This window comes from Eumetopias jubatus, unplaced genomic scaffold, assembly GCF_037043125.1.
Source record: "Eumetopias jubatus isolate StellerSeaLion01/CBP00866 unplaced genomic scaffold, mEumJub1_p1.0 scaffold_9, whole genome shotgun sequence".
In the NCBI taxonomy this organism is placed as follows: domain Eukaryota; kingdom Metazoa; phylum Chordata; class Mammalia; order Carnivora; family Otariidae; genus Eumetopias; species Eumetopias jubatus.
The window spans coordinates 52,027,494-52,043,273 of NW_028274815.1; the positions used below are offsets into that span (position 1 = coordinate 52,027,494).

The 15,780-nt window shown below is 42.7% G+C and overlaps 1 protein-coding gene across 4 annotated transcripts in view; it reads left to right on the forward strand.

Annotated features, from left to right (window-relative positions):
• Positions 1-13,181, forward strand: part of PAIP2B (poly(A) binding protein interacting protein 2B) — a 31,369-nt gene extending 18,188 nt beyond the window's left edge. Inside the window, exons 1-4 of one of the 4 annotated variants that reach the window (XM_028116321.1) lie at positions 4,970-5,114; positions 6,589-6,655; positions 7,071-7,247; positions 12,548-13,181. In XM_028116321.1, coding sequence (XP_027972122.1) covers positions 5,041-5,114; positions 6,589-6,655; positions 7,071-7,247; positions 12,548-12,613 — 384 coding nt within the window. In that variant the 5' untranslated portion in view covers positions 4,970-5,040 and the 3' untranslated portion in view covers positions 12,614-13,181. Of the gene's footprint in view, positions 1-4,965; positions 5,115-6,588; positions 6,656-7,070; positions 7,248-8,151; positions 8,287-12,547 lie in introns of those variants that run through there. The other 3 variants (XM_028116323.2, XM_028116322.1, XM_028116324.2) reach the window with 3 other exon arrangements.
• The last annotated feature ends 2,599 nt before the right edge of the window (positions 13,182-15,780 follow it).

Here is a 15,780-nt window from a genome sequence, read left to right on the forward strand (position 1 = left end):
GAAACTTTTCCTAACCATCCCTCACTCTTAGACTTGATTAGGTCCTTCCCACTGCCCCCGTTGTTTTCTAGTTCTACTTTGCCTTTTATAACATGGATCATAATTATCCTTAATTATTTGTTTGTCTCTCTCCTGACAGAATGTAAATACCACCAGGGCAAGGACTGTATACCCTGTCAAAGCACAAGTCAAGCACAGTGTCTAGGGTAAATAGGCACCCGATATTAATGAGTAAATGCATCTAATGACCTAAGTTGCTAAGACGTAACTGAGAATGGACCAAACTGAATCTAGTGCCACATATTTGAACTAAAATAACATTTTAAACTGCTATTCACAATATTTAATTTAAAAATGGTATTAACCAGACTGAAAGAAGTTCACAAAGCTGTAGGAAACAGAATAGTAGAGACTAGTTTTTATAGCAATTTCTCAATAGACTTTTTCCATATAATTCAGCCAAAAGTCCCAAGTATTCTTCAGAGTCAAGCTGTTAGCATGGGCACAGTCCAGGTTTATAGCTTCTGAAAAAACCTCAGGTTCAAAGAATAGCTAGTTTCTGGTATGAGCGCATTGGATCTGAAAGTTGTGGGTGTTCAAAGTGTTGAACTGATGAAGCATTGTAGTAATGTCCTAGGCACATTAAAAGACCTGAAGTTCTTTATGGTTGGGAACTGAGGGCCCTATTTCAAGCCCAATATTTTAGACATGAACTCTTGACCACGATAAAGTGCTAAATCAAATGCCTAGCAGGCCTTAGCACCCCTATTTTGAATCTGTGCTGGCTACATGCTTTCCCATCTTAATCCAAAATGACAACTCTTATTTTCCATTTTCAGGATGTTTGCGTGTGTATAAGAGAAACTGAGGTAGAGGGGGAATAAGTTTCAAATAGTTCTCAGATTTCATAATGCAATATAGAGGCAGGCCAGACATAAACTCTTTTATCTACTGTTGAGGTTTAATTCTTAAAGGACTTCTCAAGCCATGACCTACTTCAAACTGCACGCTTGTTCTCTAGATAGATAAGAGGAAACATGTGGCAACTGATGGTTTGTATGGCGGAACTAGTTGTCATTGTTTATTGAATACCTGTATTATCTATTGCCATGTGACAACTTACTGCAAAATTTAGCAGGTTAAAACAGCAAACATTTATTATTTCACAGTTTCTGTGGGTCAAGAATCTGGGAGCAGCTTAGCTGGGTATGCTTCTACCTCACAGTCTCTTATGAAGTTACAGTCAAGTTATCACTTGGGATGGCTGTCTCATCTGAAGCCTTGACTGGGGAAAGATGAACTAAGCTCACTCACATGGTTGTTAGCAGGATTCAATTCCTTGTCACATGGTCCTCTCTACCATAACATAGCTGACAACATGGCAGCCATTCTGATTTGTGATCCTACTTATGTACCCAAGCATTTCCCCCATCTCTGGAAGCTTTGGGGGTATTTTCTTTGTCCCCACTACACTAGGATGACACATAATGTACCTTGATGTGGTGAGGATCAAGTGAAATAATGAACATCAAAGGTCAAAATAGGATAGTTAGGAAAATACTGGGTACTTAGAGGGCAAGCATAGTGGATGGTGAACTAGAGAGGAGCTGGGAACAGGAAGAGAATGTTACATGAAACGCTGGAGGCAGGAAGGTCAGGGAAGTTATGGGCAGTGGTCCTGTCTTACCTGGTGTCTTCCCGGAGTTGGAAGGCATTCCTCAAATGCCTTACCTAGGAGTTACCAGTATCCAGCAAAATCTCCCCATTCCCACTCCACTACTAAAGTCTAGGGGCACATTAAGCACCAGTGCATTGTCACCCAGGAGGCCCACAAACCAGTGTTATTCTTGAGCTAACCTAGCAACTGAAGTTGCTTAACCCTTGAATCTGGTACCTTCTTTGGTCTTACATGTAGCACTATCTGGATGTTTTTGTTTTGTTTTGTTTTAGAATGAAGTTGGACAGATTATGTGCCTGAAAGAGCATAGATATGAAAGTATTTTATAAATTGTTAAAACATTAGGGACACTTGGGTGGCTCAGTCAGTTAAGCGTCGTCTACCTTTGGCTCAGGTCATACTCCCATGGTCCTGGGATTGAGCCCCACATCAGGCTTCTTGCTCATCAGGGAGCCTGCTTCTCCCTCTACTTGCTGCTCTCCCTGCTTGTGCTCTCTCTCTCTCTCTCTCTTATCTTTGACAAATAAATAAATAAAATATTTTAAAAAATAAATTGTTAAACATTATACAAATTAAGTTGTTGGATTGCTTCTATTTAGGGAAACCTAAGCTTTCCAATTGTGTGGAAAACACAGGTAGAATGATATAAACTACAAATCAACACTGTATAGCCTCCTGAGAACCTCTTTCCTAGTATTAACTGTCCCATATCACAGTGTTTTCAACTTCTCCAAAGTGTTTGCTTTAAGTTGGGTACCATCCCCAATTTGGGATTATGGTACATTTCCGTTCCCTTTCTCATGAACGACAGCATCCTGTGGTTTGCTCTCTGCACTCCATCTCACTCTGGAATTAGATGGGTTATTCTATTCTTTGTCTATCTGCCTTCTCTTTTTCCTTACGGTCATGTGCACTTAGGATCTGTTTTTTAGGCAAAGGCAGGTATTTTAGAAAACTGAATACTGGTTCTCTCTGGGTGATTTCCATACTGATGGGGAGAAATCACTGTGCTGGTTGTAACCAATTGCCAAATGAGTCTTTGGAAATATAATACTGTTTAACCTGCTACCCAGCAAGGGTCAGGTCCTTAAAGAGTCTCTGTGCTTAGGGATATCCTACTTAGTCATGCAGTTGCCCTGGCAGTTAGAGCAGACTTGCTTCTGCATTGTTATGTTGCAAATGGAGGTGGTAAAATTAAAGAACTGGTTTTCTACCTTCTTTAGGCTTATAGAATTATTATTATATAGCAGTGTTTGGAATAATCATTGATTTCTTTTGTCTCTATTTAAAATGTGTTAAACCAATATGTTTTATACTAGGTGCCCTACTTAAACCGGCAGTGAATTAAATGGTTTCTGTCATAAATGAAATTCTTTTTGAAATATCAATGAGTTGATTTTTCATCTAATTTTTTACTCATCACAATTCTCCCTTGTCTTTTAAGATTAGATTTTTTAGTGTACCCAGAAGCAGAGAAAGACTTTTTCATGATTGTTGCCACGATGGAAATGAGTGAGGAAAAAAATTGTTAAAGAAAACTTAAAGATGCCTCAAGGAGGATGGGGGAGGAGATGGAGTTGAGATTGAGATTATAAACCTCCATCTTGATTTCACAAATTGAGAATCTAATTGGAAAGAGAAAAATTATGCATATGAAACAATAGTTAAGTAGTATGAACTCCGAGCTCACAAGGTACGGGAAGGTAGAGGAGGGAAGCAGTGAGTAAAGACTGCAATGATTTTTGAAGAATGGTTAAGATTTAAATAAAGAACAGAAAAAAGACACATTCCAGATGACAGCAAACACATCAGTGTGGATTTGGAAGCCAAATGTAAGCAATTAAAAATATATGTATGTACTTTAAAAAGCCATAGGCAAACACTCACACAAGACATAGACAGAAATTAAGGCCAGCAAAAACTGCCACCAAAAAATTAAGCAAACAAAACAAATATAGTATTTTTAATTTATAAGTTCTTTAATGAAAAATAAAAATTATGACAAATATAATAAAAGTCCTTATAGCAGATAAAAGACACATACCCTGATAGAAAAATGGTGAAAATACTTGAGCAGAAAAATGACAAAATAAGAACTCCAATGACCGGTAAGTATATCTCAAAATATTCAGTCTCGGTAAAAAAATCACAGAAATGTAAATGTAAACCATAAATGACAATTTTTCTCTTAAGAGATTGGCAGTGGTTTATAAAATAATAATACTCAGTGCAGAGGAAAAGGCACTGATATCCTACTGGTGGGAATTTAAATTCTCATGGCAGTGTGGCAATAAATCAAGAGCCTTAAAAAAGGCAAACATAGTTTCCAATATAGCAGTTCAGTTTCTGGGGTTATCCTAAGGAAAACATCGAAAAAGATGAACACAAGAAGTTCATCTAACCTTTATAACATGGAAACACTGGAAATACCCCAAAAGACAATTTGGTGGTATTAACACAGAAATGAGAAAAGGCAAATGATAGAGCATTGTGCTGTTACTCTAAGGATGGATGCTTGGGGGATATGTGTGTGTGTCTATGTGTCTGCATACACATAGGGGAAGTCAGAAAGGTTATGTGCACTACCTTGTTAATAGTTTTTAACTCTGGATAGTTGGTTAACTCTGGTAACCTTAATTTTCTCCTTTTTGTTTATCAATACAGTGAGCATGTATTATTTTTTGAAATATGTTTTACAGAAAAACAGCTTGAGAATCAGAATACGGCGTAGTCATTCACAGTGTTCATTAAGAATGCATTTTCTCCGGGCGCCTGGGTGGCTCAGTTGTTAAGCATCTGCCTTTGGCTTAGGTCATGATCCCAGAGTCCTGGGATCCAATCCCACGTCGGGCTCCCTGCTCAGTGGGAAGCCTCTTCTCCCTCTCCCACTCCCCCTGCTTGTGTTCCCTCTCTCGTTGTCTCTCTCTGTCAAATAAATAAAATCTTTAAAAAAAAATGCATTTCCTCTACCTATTTAAACATTAAGGAAGCTGTGACCTTGATTAGGTTCTAGAACCTGCAAAAAATGGACTTGAAAAGATCTCCCCCTCCCCACTTGCCTAGAAAGGCTAACTGAGCCTAGACATTTTTTTTCTTTTAACTCTTTAAGAATTCTACATCTGTATAGTTGATAACTGCAGAATATGGTTAGTTTTCTAACAGTTACAGACTAATAGTTTCTGTTCATCTATAGGTAATAACTTTGACTTAGAACCTCAGAAGCTTCTGGAAGAATCTGGATGTTCTAGGTTTTCATTCCCTTGATCCTTTCTTTTGCTTCTGTTTAGGTTCTGTCATAATGAATGGATCCAGTGTAGCAAATACATCACCTAATGTAAAATCCAAGGAAGATCAGGGATTAAATGGGCACGATGAGAAGGAAAACCCATTTGCAGAGTACATGTGGATGGAGAACGAAGAAGATTTCAACAGACAGGTAAAGAAAGAAGTGGAAGGCTAAGATGCATGTAACTGAACAGCTATAATATTTTACCATTCATCTATAACAAAAGAAATGGGTTTATCAGCTTGAGAAGAATTTAAAAATGCATGGAGGCCTGGTCTGGGCTCACCAAGAAGCCTCTTCAGCTGGTAAGACACCAGAGTATGGTACTTCGGAGGAAGATACTGATACTTTTCCACACATTGATTGCAAGGAGATCTCATGCCATGGTGATGTGGTATAGACTTCTGGGGGACAGAAGCTGTGTGCAGACGGGCCAGCCTGACATGCTCCCCACGTGGGGACGCAGGCACTGGTAGAACGTATGTCTGAGATGGAGAAGTGTGTTAGGTGGGGAAAGGCTAGACTGTTTGAACAAAGACTCAGCAGTAATCCATTGTCTTGTATCCCTGTGACATTAATAGCTCAAGGTAGGCATTCTAGGTAGACAGTGATTCTGCGACCACATGCTTCTCCGATGGTGTTGCTCCGGCCTGGCCAGGGCATTGATCAGCTGAGTAGCTGAAGGATAACTGGAAGTCCAGCCACTGTGAAAGGGGGAGAGGTAAAGGCCAAGGAAGGGACCTCCTTTTGACCAGGTGATGCCAAAGTGTTCACATCCCTTCGGGAAAACATTACATGATGAATAGTTACGTGGCCATCGCCAGCATGGGAGACAGGAAATGCGGTTTTAACTGAACAGCCTGGTGCTCTGGGAACAAGGAAACAAGTTTAGTGGGGCAGCCAGCAGTTCCCCCCGCCCCCAGTCAGCTCACTGTGTCATGATTTTGGGACTAGCACATAGATCACGCTTGCAGTCACATCCCTGTGCCCAGGTAACCATTTTTGTGTACCAATGGATGAGGGTAGATTTACTAAGGAGGAGCACGCTGTCATGCTCTCGGGTAGAGGCAAGGCAGATCTTGAACAGTCATGTTAGATCTTACGGCTTGGAAATATTTTGTGGTGGTTGTTACTTTAAGTACTTTGTAATTATCTAATTTACTTGAGATCAGTGTGGCTAATTGTAATGTTGAAGACTATTTTTACGTCTTGTGCTACTGATGACTTTTGAATTCATGAATAAGTGTATGGGCTAGTTTGGGTGATTATTTTTGCTTGACTTCCCCTCTGATGGTGGTGCTAGTGAGCTAGGAATCAGTTGCCACTAGCCCGCAGGAAAGGGATGGCCAAATGTGAAGCCCAGGGCCTGTTAAAACCACACTTAATCTGCAGACTGGACCGTTCTCTTTATTAAGAGTTAATGATGTCTGCAAAGAGGTGTAAAATATCCTAGATACATAGTGCTTTAGTTTAGGGCCATCTTTAAGAAATACAAGTTGTTTAAATACTCATATTTTTCCTTGTTTTGAAAGGATACCTACATTGATGACATCATTTTCTGTTGGTTTGCCGAAAAGTGTTCTTTATCTCTTTCTAAGGTTCTGAAAGTATTTTTCTCCTTTAGGGGCCTCATTACCAGAAAAGAGGGCCAGAAGCTGAGAGTTGGTTTTGATTTAATCTCCACTATCCAGGTAGTGGTCTAGTTATATAACTCCTGTACCTTTTTCATACTTGTAAAGTGGGAAATTTAAGAAGAGTTGCTTAACAAGACTGAGAAAAGAGTCTCGAGCTTTAAAGTGATTCTCTGTAAGTGCCATCTGGATGGATGGAACATGTCTGTGTCACACAGAGATGTCGGAAGAGATGTGAAGGCCTGGACTTTCTGCTCTTCTGAATACTGTTTCCTTAGTCTTATTGTTGATGGAATTTGGTTGAAAAACTAAAACTTGTATTTTCTCTAGCCAGTCATTCGAAGCATCTTAATTCTTAGTAGACAAGATCATTCTCAACTGCCGACCAATACCCTCCAAAAGAGAGAGGTAGAACACTGGGAGGGGTGAGTCGTACTGGGACGGTAAGTGTGAGCTCCTCACCTTGGCTTGCTAGGTGGAGGAGGAGCTGCAGGAGCAAGACTTCTTAGACCGCTGCTTCCAGGAGATGCTGGATGAAGAAGACCAGGACTGGTTCATCCCCTCCCGGGACCTGCCGCAGGCCATGGGACAGTTGCAGCAGCAGTTAAATGGACTGTCCATCAGCGATGGTCACGATTCTGAAGATATTTTGGTAAGAGCCCTACGTAATTGCACAGGAGACATAGTGAAAAGACTGTGGGATTTGGAGTGACAGACTTTTTTTCTGGCCCTGCCACCTTGGGCAAGTCTCTGGCCCCTGTCTCTTCACCCATCATCCCATGGGCTTTGATAAGAGGGTGCATTGGAGACACGTTGCACCACACACAGCATTGTGAAAACATTCTTGTGGCAGCATCTCCGGCTTTCATTTCCCCCAGGGGGCTTTGAAAGTAGAACTGGGATTAAGGATAAGAATTTGAACACAGAAGAGGTTTGGTTTCAAATGATCACTTGCTGTTGTTCTTTCCTTTTACTATTCCTCAAATCTATATTTATAGTTTTGAATGATGCAGTTTTGGAAGGAACATACTCCTAAGAGGCCATTTTCCACTTAAAATTAAAAGACTGGATAAACCAATTTCCTGCCTTTCATGTTTACTTACAGTCAGATCTCTGTGAGTGACTTAGTTCTCACAGAACTCACGTTCCAAAGGACTGTGCCCTGCGGTTTTCTCAGGTTTTGGACGTTCACAAGAGGGTAGATAACCAAAGAGACTACAGCGAGGTGGAAAATAAAGGGATGGTGGTCACCAAACTGCTTTGGTGGAATACTCGGATTTTCGAGTTAAGGTACTCAGTGAACTGAACAATTATTTTTGCAGTCAAACTTGCAAGTCTCTAATGAAAGCATCATGAAGAGAACAGGAGTCTAAAGCAGGAGGAGAAAATGAGGTTGGTTAAGGCTTAGTATGTCAGGAGCCATTGAGAGCTGCCCAGCAATAGCAGCCGGAGCTTTTTTCCTTCTTGGTGGCTGAGAGGAAGGTACTGGTAATAGTGGAAGCAGGGAGAAAACAACTTTTAAAGTGGGATTTATTATCTCTTGGTTCTTATTTCAGAGCAAAAGTAATCTGAATCCGGATGCCAAGGAATTTATTCCAGGAGTGAAGTATTGAGCTGACAGAAAGCTTTGAGGAGAACTTGTATGTCCCCACACCTGGGGACAGTGCTGCACAAAGAGGCGGAGCTGAAGAAGGGGGTGGGGTGGGTGAGGGGTGCACAGTGGGGAAGGGGGATAGTGGTTTAACTTGACACTGTGACTGGAGTAACTAATTTGCTCAGTCTTACTCTACAAGCCTCTGAGTCTCTGAGTATTTTTCTTTTGTTCTACTGACTTTGGTTTGGAGCAGTTTCCTATGATGATGATGATGATGATGATGATGATTAGCTTTTTGAGTTAAGGAAATTGCAGTCTTTTGTTCTGCTGTGTGTGTTTAAACAAAATAAGCTGACCAAGAAAATCTGGGTGTTTAAGAATGCCCTTCTCACCCTACTGTACACTTACCAAGGGCAGTGAACACCTGGAGAATTATCGAGTCTGTTAAGCTGGATGAGAAGAGGGACAAATGGAAGAAGGGGGTGTTGCAAATCAGGGTTCACAGCCCAGCTCCCCTGACCCCCAGGGCTTTCCTGTGATAAAGCAGATTACCATGGCCTGCCAAGCCCACGTCTCCTTGCCTGGAACCCCATTCAAGAAAACACAGACTTCAAGGACTGGTTTATGGTAACTCTTTTGATGGTTAATGAAGGTTGTAAACCAGCAGGGGTGGGCTGTGCTAGTGGTTGTCATTTGGGTCAGTCACTGCTGGCTTGTTCTTAAGTCTCTGCTTACAGCTACCATCAAACTCATTTTTCATTATTTATGAGGTAAAAGAGCTCTAGGGTGGGTTTATCACTTTGTCCCTCATGGCATCTAGTCCCCTATCTCCTTTCCACCCCAACCCTACTGTTTTTAAGAAGAGATACTGTTACCAGAGGGGAAGGAGAGGTATGCTGTGCTGACCCTCAGCTTCAGTCTGGAGTAGTCAACCTTGAATTCTGTTCATTGTGTCTTAAGAGTATTTTGGCAGTTTTTTGCCAGTACCATGAAGACTTGGTCCTCCTGGTATCTTCTCTTAGAAATTATTCCCAATAATTTTTCCCACATAAACATATTTTTCAGGACACCAGTGAGAAGCTCAGTTCACAATTTGGATGCTTCTCCCCACCTTACAGATTTATGCAAAAGAACTAAAAAAAAAAGCCTGGGAGAGTAGGTCTTGCTTGACCCATGTGACCATGTGACCCAGTGGGACAGTTTCAGCAATTATAAAATTTTGCTGTTCCCACATACCCAGCTTTACGAGTTCTCTAGGTTGGGCTCTTTGGGTATATTCGTTTTGTTTTTCCTGACTATAAACCACAGAGGTTTTTTTGTTGATACTCATAAGGGGTTAAACTGGGCACCAGAAGCTGCCTTTGTGTGATGAAGATGTAGGTGGCAGAGTCAGGTCTAAAGGAGAACATGTGTCGTCCTGGCCGTTCTCCTAGGACGAGGACTTGCAGAGGCCTGAGGGGGACAGCGGCTTCTGTATGACTGCTACTGTGTTGTGTGACAGGCCTATCAGGAAAAGACCACGTAATGAAATAAAGTCTGTGTAAATTCAGTATGTGGATATGGGACAGAGGTTGGAAGGAAAGGACCAGTGTCTAGAAAGCTTAGGAATTTCTCCCTTTTCTTAGGTGTTCCCCTTGTTGACTTTCTGAACAGCAACAGGCTAATGTCAGATTTAAAATACGAACCCACATCTTTTCCTCATTTGAGTCTATAGGATGGCATCATTTAAAGAATGGCCTTCCCCGTTAGGTCACATGTCAGAGGAGAGTAGCGTAAGGAACTTGTATTGCCAGGCGTGCACATTAATTCCCAAAGCCTCTACCTCAAGAGACTGGAACATTTAACTTGTTTCCAGGGAGGGCTATGAATAAAGAACCTTCTTTATTGCAGCTTCAGCTTTCAACTGGGGTCGTTGCCTCTAATAGGGAGAGGGCCTTGGAAGTGCAGGAATAGAGACGTCTGTGTGTCCCAGGGCTCCATTTCCTCCTTCAGTCTCCATTACCTTGTCCAAGCTCAGAGTCCTGAAGGCTGCAGGGAATATATTGAGACTGCAGAAAGAGCCATTTTCTAGAGCATGGGCTTCTCAGAAAGAAACAGTGGATTCTAGTGTGGCTCCCAGTCTGGAAAGTCCTGTAGGGATCCGGATGGAGCCGTTTCTTTATCCTGAAAGAAGCTTGCTGTCCTGACCAGGATAGGCTGAGATGTTGGGAGCAGTGCAAAGGGCTTGTCTGTTTGCTGTGGGGTTCAGTTTTGGATGTCGGTCTTTAGCATGGTTTCACAAGGCAGATTCGGTCAGGAGTGAGAGAGCTTCCTGCCAGATGAGCAGTGGAACCTGAGGGCTGGACTTCCCAGTCCCATTCAGACACGAGAGTCTGCGGACTCCAGGAGCAGGAAGCGGCTAGCAGCACAACCCTTTTCTTAGCCAGTCAGCTTGTGCTGCAGTTTTTCTCCATATCCTAGCTCTTTTCTCCATCACTTGTGTGTTGTGAGGCGGGAGCACAACTGTCACCCAGATCATAGGCTCAGCTAGAGAGTTTGCCAGCTCCTTACTAGAAAATGCGTGCGGGTCTTGTTGGACCTTCACTGGGGAAAGGCTGGGGGCCCCTGTCTCTGACCTTTCCTCGTAGGAACCGATCTGGGTGCATGCCCGCCGGCACCTTGACCCTTTAAGGGCGAGGCAGGTATTTATAAGTGGTTATTTTGATGTTGAATTTGAGCCACTAACTCTGTTTAAACTTGTTCCATCGGCAACTGGAAGCTTGAGAATGTGTAGAGCAATAGTGTGTGTTTGCAGTGAGTGCCAGTTCTGGCTGGGCCCAGTGTAGGATCATCAGTGACTGGTTTCTGAGTTTTGTGATTGTTGGACTCTAAAACTCCAAGATGAAAACTATTTTCTCTTGGCTCTTCAAGAGAAAAACACAAGTCAAGGAAATGCCTTTACAGTTTCTCCAGGTCTTTGAACGGCAGCAGAAAACTTGACAGCTACCGCCCAGGCCTGAGCACCTGCAGCTGTGGGGCTGTGCGCGTTCTGACTGTGGCAGTGGACTCTCGGGGTCAAGCAAGGTCAAACCAAAACAGACTGTAAGGCAGGGGCTGGACTTTTGCAGCACCTTTAGTTTTCAAAGTCAAAACAGCTGGAGTCTCTAATTAAGGTTATAATGCTAACTATGGCTTAAAAAATGCTTTAGTGAACTACTACGCAGCATTTTTTAGATTGTGTATTGTCCTAGTGTCAGTTTTGTCATGATTTTGGAGAGGCTAGGGAGTAAGGAGGTCATTACAATACTCTGGCAAGTGTATGTCAGAGAGGAACGTTGTGTGAAGGAGCCAAAGGAAACCGTTGACTGAATCCTCTCGTGTTAGTGCGGCTGCAGACCCCGTGTAGAAACATCAGGTGCCCCAGAATCGACCCTGCTGTGATCGGAGAGGACAGGTGTTCTTCGATAAGGGTCCCAGCATCACAGGTTAATAATGGTTCTTGGTTTAGGTGACGTTTAGGTATGGGGACGAGCACACACCTCACAAATTTGACCAAGATTTGGGGACGGCCACCTACTGGGGAAGACTGTGTATCCCCAGCCCCTCTCCCGGGACATGATGCATTCGTTTGGGAAATGAGTGGAGAAAACAGGAGGATTGACCCAGTTCTGGTGGGCATTGGGAAACTCTAAGCTATTTACTAGAAAACAGTACAGTGTTTTCCCATGTAACTCGACACTAAGTGATAATCCTGCTCTATTAATTGAGCCTTCAGAAATGTTTAATGCAGGGATTTTTTTTTTGAACAACTATTAAGGCTTATTTTACATATAAAATTCACCCATTTCAAGTGTACATTTCAGTTATTTTAGTAAGTTTCCTGAAAGGTGAGGCCATAACCATACTCAGTTTTAGATGTTTTCCATCCCACCCCATGAGATCGTTCATGTCCATTTACATGATAATCCTGTTCCCAGCTCTGGGCAACCACACTTATCTGTCTCTACAAATTTGCCTTTTCTGGGCATCACATCAATGGAATCCTACAAACTGTGGTCTCTTGTAGCTAGCTTTTTCCCTTAGCATATTCTTGAGTTTTATCCATGAGGCCTAACTTGTGTTGGTAGTTTGTTCTTTGAGAGCACTCAGTAGTATTCCATTGATGGATATGCCACATTTTGTCAGCAGGGAATCTTGTAAACTTGGATTTCAGCCTCCTGTGGTCTAAATAGAACCCTCAGAGCACAGGACTCCTGGGCAAGCTGCTGCGTGTATCACGTGAACTGCTTATCAGAACCAGCTTTGCCATCAGGACCTCCACACGAGGAGCCTAAACTGCTGCAGAAATTTTTATAACTTTGCAACTTCTTTTTTATAAGGAACTTTTGTGCTGTCTACACATCAGGACTTTTGAAGCATCTGATAATTTAATGAGTGTGTTTTGAGTGGACACAAAAGCAAAACCATCTGTACTCTGTTGGATATTTTATCCTCCCGAACTGGATGGAGGGGAATCGCCAAACTTTCTGAATACAGTATTGTCTCCGTTACAAAGTTGAATGTGTATTAAAGATTGTGCTGCCTTTGTTGGACGGATCTGGAGAGAAGGACAGCCAGCAGAGGAGGTCGAGAGGAGAAAGGGAGTGCAGCCTGAGGAACGAGAAGCCCCTGAGGGTCTGTGTGTGACTTACCCATCTGCTGGTGTGGATGGTAGAGTGCGGATGGGTGCCTTGCAGCAGCTTCACACCTCCAGCGGGCCTACGTCTTGACTTTCGCCTTTGATCCCTGTTTCACAAGTGTTTAAGAGCTGTTTTTGTTCCTTTTCTCTCCTCTAAGTACACATTATGTGGTAGTTATTAATATGTCTTTGGGGGAGGGGCAGGGCTTTAAAATCGAAGAAAATGATTTTCATAAAAATATCAAAAATGGGGGAAAAGTTACTTTTTAAAAATTTTGCTATACAAACCAAATGGCAGCTGTGGAAAAATCTCAATAAAACGAGAATAAAATGCATTTACTTGCTGGCAGTGGTACTGTTTTTCCTAAGGTTGGGTGATTATATATCATCGTACAGGGAATGTATGTGTGGTGTGCATTTGTGAGAGATAAAAAAAAAAAGATTGATTTATTTGCGGGGGGCAGAGGGAGAGAGAATCTCAAGCAGACTCCGGGCTGAGTGCGGAGCCTGACGCAGGGCTTGATCTCACAACCCAGAGATCATGACCTGAGCCAAAACCAAGAGACACTTAACCTACTGGGCCACCCAGGTGCCCCTTGTGAGATTTCTGTCTCAAGATGGACCATGGTTTTAGTTGCATCATTTTCCATTCTAAATAGTGTTATAAAGTAGTAGAAGCATTGGATTTGGAAGTCGCAGACCTGAGCGAATCCCACCTCCAGCACTTTCTTAGTGCCTTCAGCCTGCGCCTTAGTTTATAAAGACACGACACTTCCCTCCTAGGACTGCTGTGAAAATTAGACTGAAGTTAATTTCAAAATATTGCCTGGCACAGGGAAGGTGCTTAATACGTAGAGGCAGTAACGTGCTGTAATGTGTACAGCTTTGAACAAAGGTAGTAACAGGAAATCCTTGGACTGAAAAGGAAATTGGATAGCTGTTACCTTCCTGCCTCGGGGGAAAGCTGACTCCTATCTAGAAAACAAGGAAAGGTTCTGAATCTGCCTTTCAACTACTCAAGTTTGAGAGCCTGCCAGGGACCAAGCACTGTCCTAGGTACCCGGGCTAGTACACGCAGACATCGTCTGTTCTGTTGTCGGGGTGTTTGGTAATTCACAGTTCCTCAGTTTACACCTAGCTTGAACCTCCCAGTGATTCTCCGAGGGGCTTTATCATGTGGCAAAAGATCATGGGACCAGACCATAGCCTCTGGGTTTTACTTTGAGTGCAGTTATTTCTTTGCTGCCTTCCTAAACTGAGGGGGGGTGGGGATGAAGATCTGAGCAGACTTGCCTGTGTATAGCTTTCTGAGATACTATAGTTATGTATACACAGGGCCTGAGCTATTCACATCCTTGAAGATGTGAATGTTGTATTCATTCATTTAAAACATTTCATTAAACTTACTTGAGGTAGAATACATTACTACAGAAAAGCAGATACTGTAAACATGCAGTTCCATAAATTCTTGCCAACTTCTCAGTTGGTATAAGGCGTAAGGGTGTACTCATTTTAAATCCTCAGAGCACCCATCACAGCCATAAGACATTCAGGGTTTGCTGAATGAACGCGACAGAGGAGGCTGTGCTGGTCATGAAATCACACAGGTAGGTTAAAGCAGCATTGGCTTCATTTGAGTCCAGTTCTTGTTCTAAGCTCTTGCCTTGTCACAAGGCTGTTACAGGCTCATCTCCAAGGCCTTGATAGTATGGAATCCTATTAATTGCTCCTGTTATTAAGGAAGGAGATTGCAAGTTTAAATGAAAGGGGGAGAAACTCATCAAAAATGACTTATGACTTTCTGCCCTGCAACCTCTGGTAACAGAGCCTTCCTAACTGGAAAATAAGGCACTTCGTCACATCTCTGGCCAAAGGAACCAGGAACACATTGGACCTTGTATACAATTTAATATTGTCTTTTTTTTTTTTAAGATTTATTTATGAGAGAGAAAGAGTGTGCATGCAAGATGGGGGAGGGACAGAGGGAGAGAGAATCCCAAGCTGACTTCCAGCTGAGCGTGAAGCCCGGATGCAGGGCTCAATCCCATAACCCTGAGATCATGACCTGAACCGAAATCACAAGTTGGACTCTCAGCCAACTGAGCCACCCAGACGCCCCATTGCCTTTTTTTTTTTCAATTAACATTTACTCAATATTTATGTACTAGGACTAACAAAATCAATCAAGATGTGCTCCTTGCTTGGCTCTCCCACTGGAATAGTAGAGCCTAGACAATGGTAACGAAGAGAGATGGCCATATTCTTGAAGAATATCAACTCTCCACCAGTGAGATTTTAGATTCTAAATCCAAAATACTGCTTGTTCTTGGTCCCAAGAGCATGTAAAAAACTCCAGGGGCAACTGGGTGGCGCAGTCGTGTTAGGTGCCCAACTCTTGGTTTTGGCTCAGGTTGTGATCTCAGGGTCATGAGACCAAGCCCCACATCGGGCCCTGCACTCAGCATGAAGTCTGCCTGAGATTCTCCCTCTGCCCCTCCCGCTCGTGCGCTCTCTAAAACCAATCAATCAATCTTAACGCACATACACACACAACTTCTCTGAAGCTCCCTGCACATGAATGTGTTCTTTGGACTGTGAGATATAGGAAAGACACTTCCTCTATGTCTTTCTCCTCTTTGCAAGCTTTTTATCAGAAGATGTATGGGACTTGCTGAGAGCTGGCCCCTAGTGGTTTGGACCACAGATGTGAAGACGCCTGGCTGTCTCCCCAGAAGGAACTTGGCTTGAGTTCTTATTGCTCAAAACCCCAGCTTGTGTGGGGGCTAGGGTGATGGGAGGAGAGCCACTGCCACTCTGTTCTACACTGAAAGCAGTGTCACTTGACCTGAGAAACAAGTATCCAAGACCTCTTCAAGGGCTTAATCAGCACTCAAAAGATATAGGGTAGAGCTCTCTCAAGTGCAGATCCCGGAC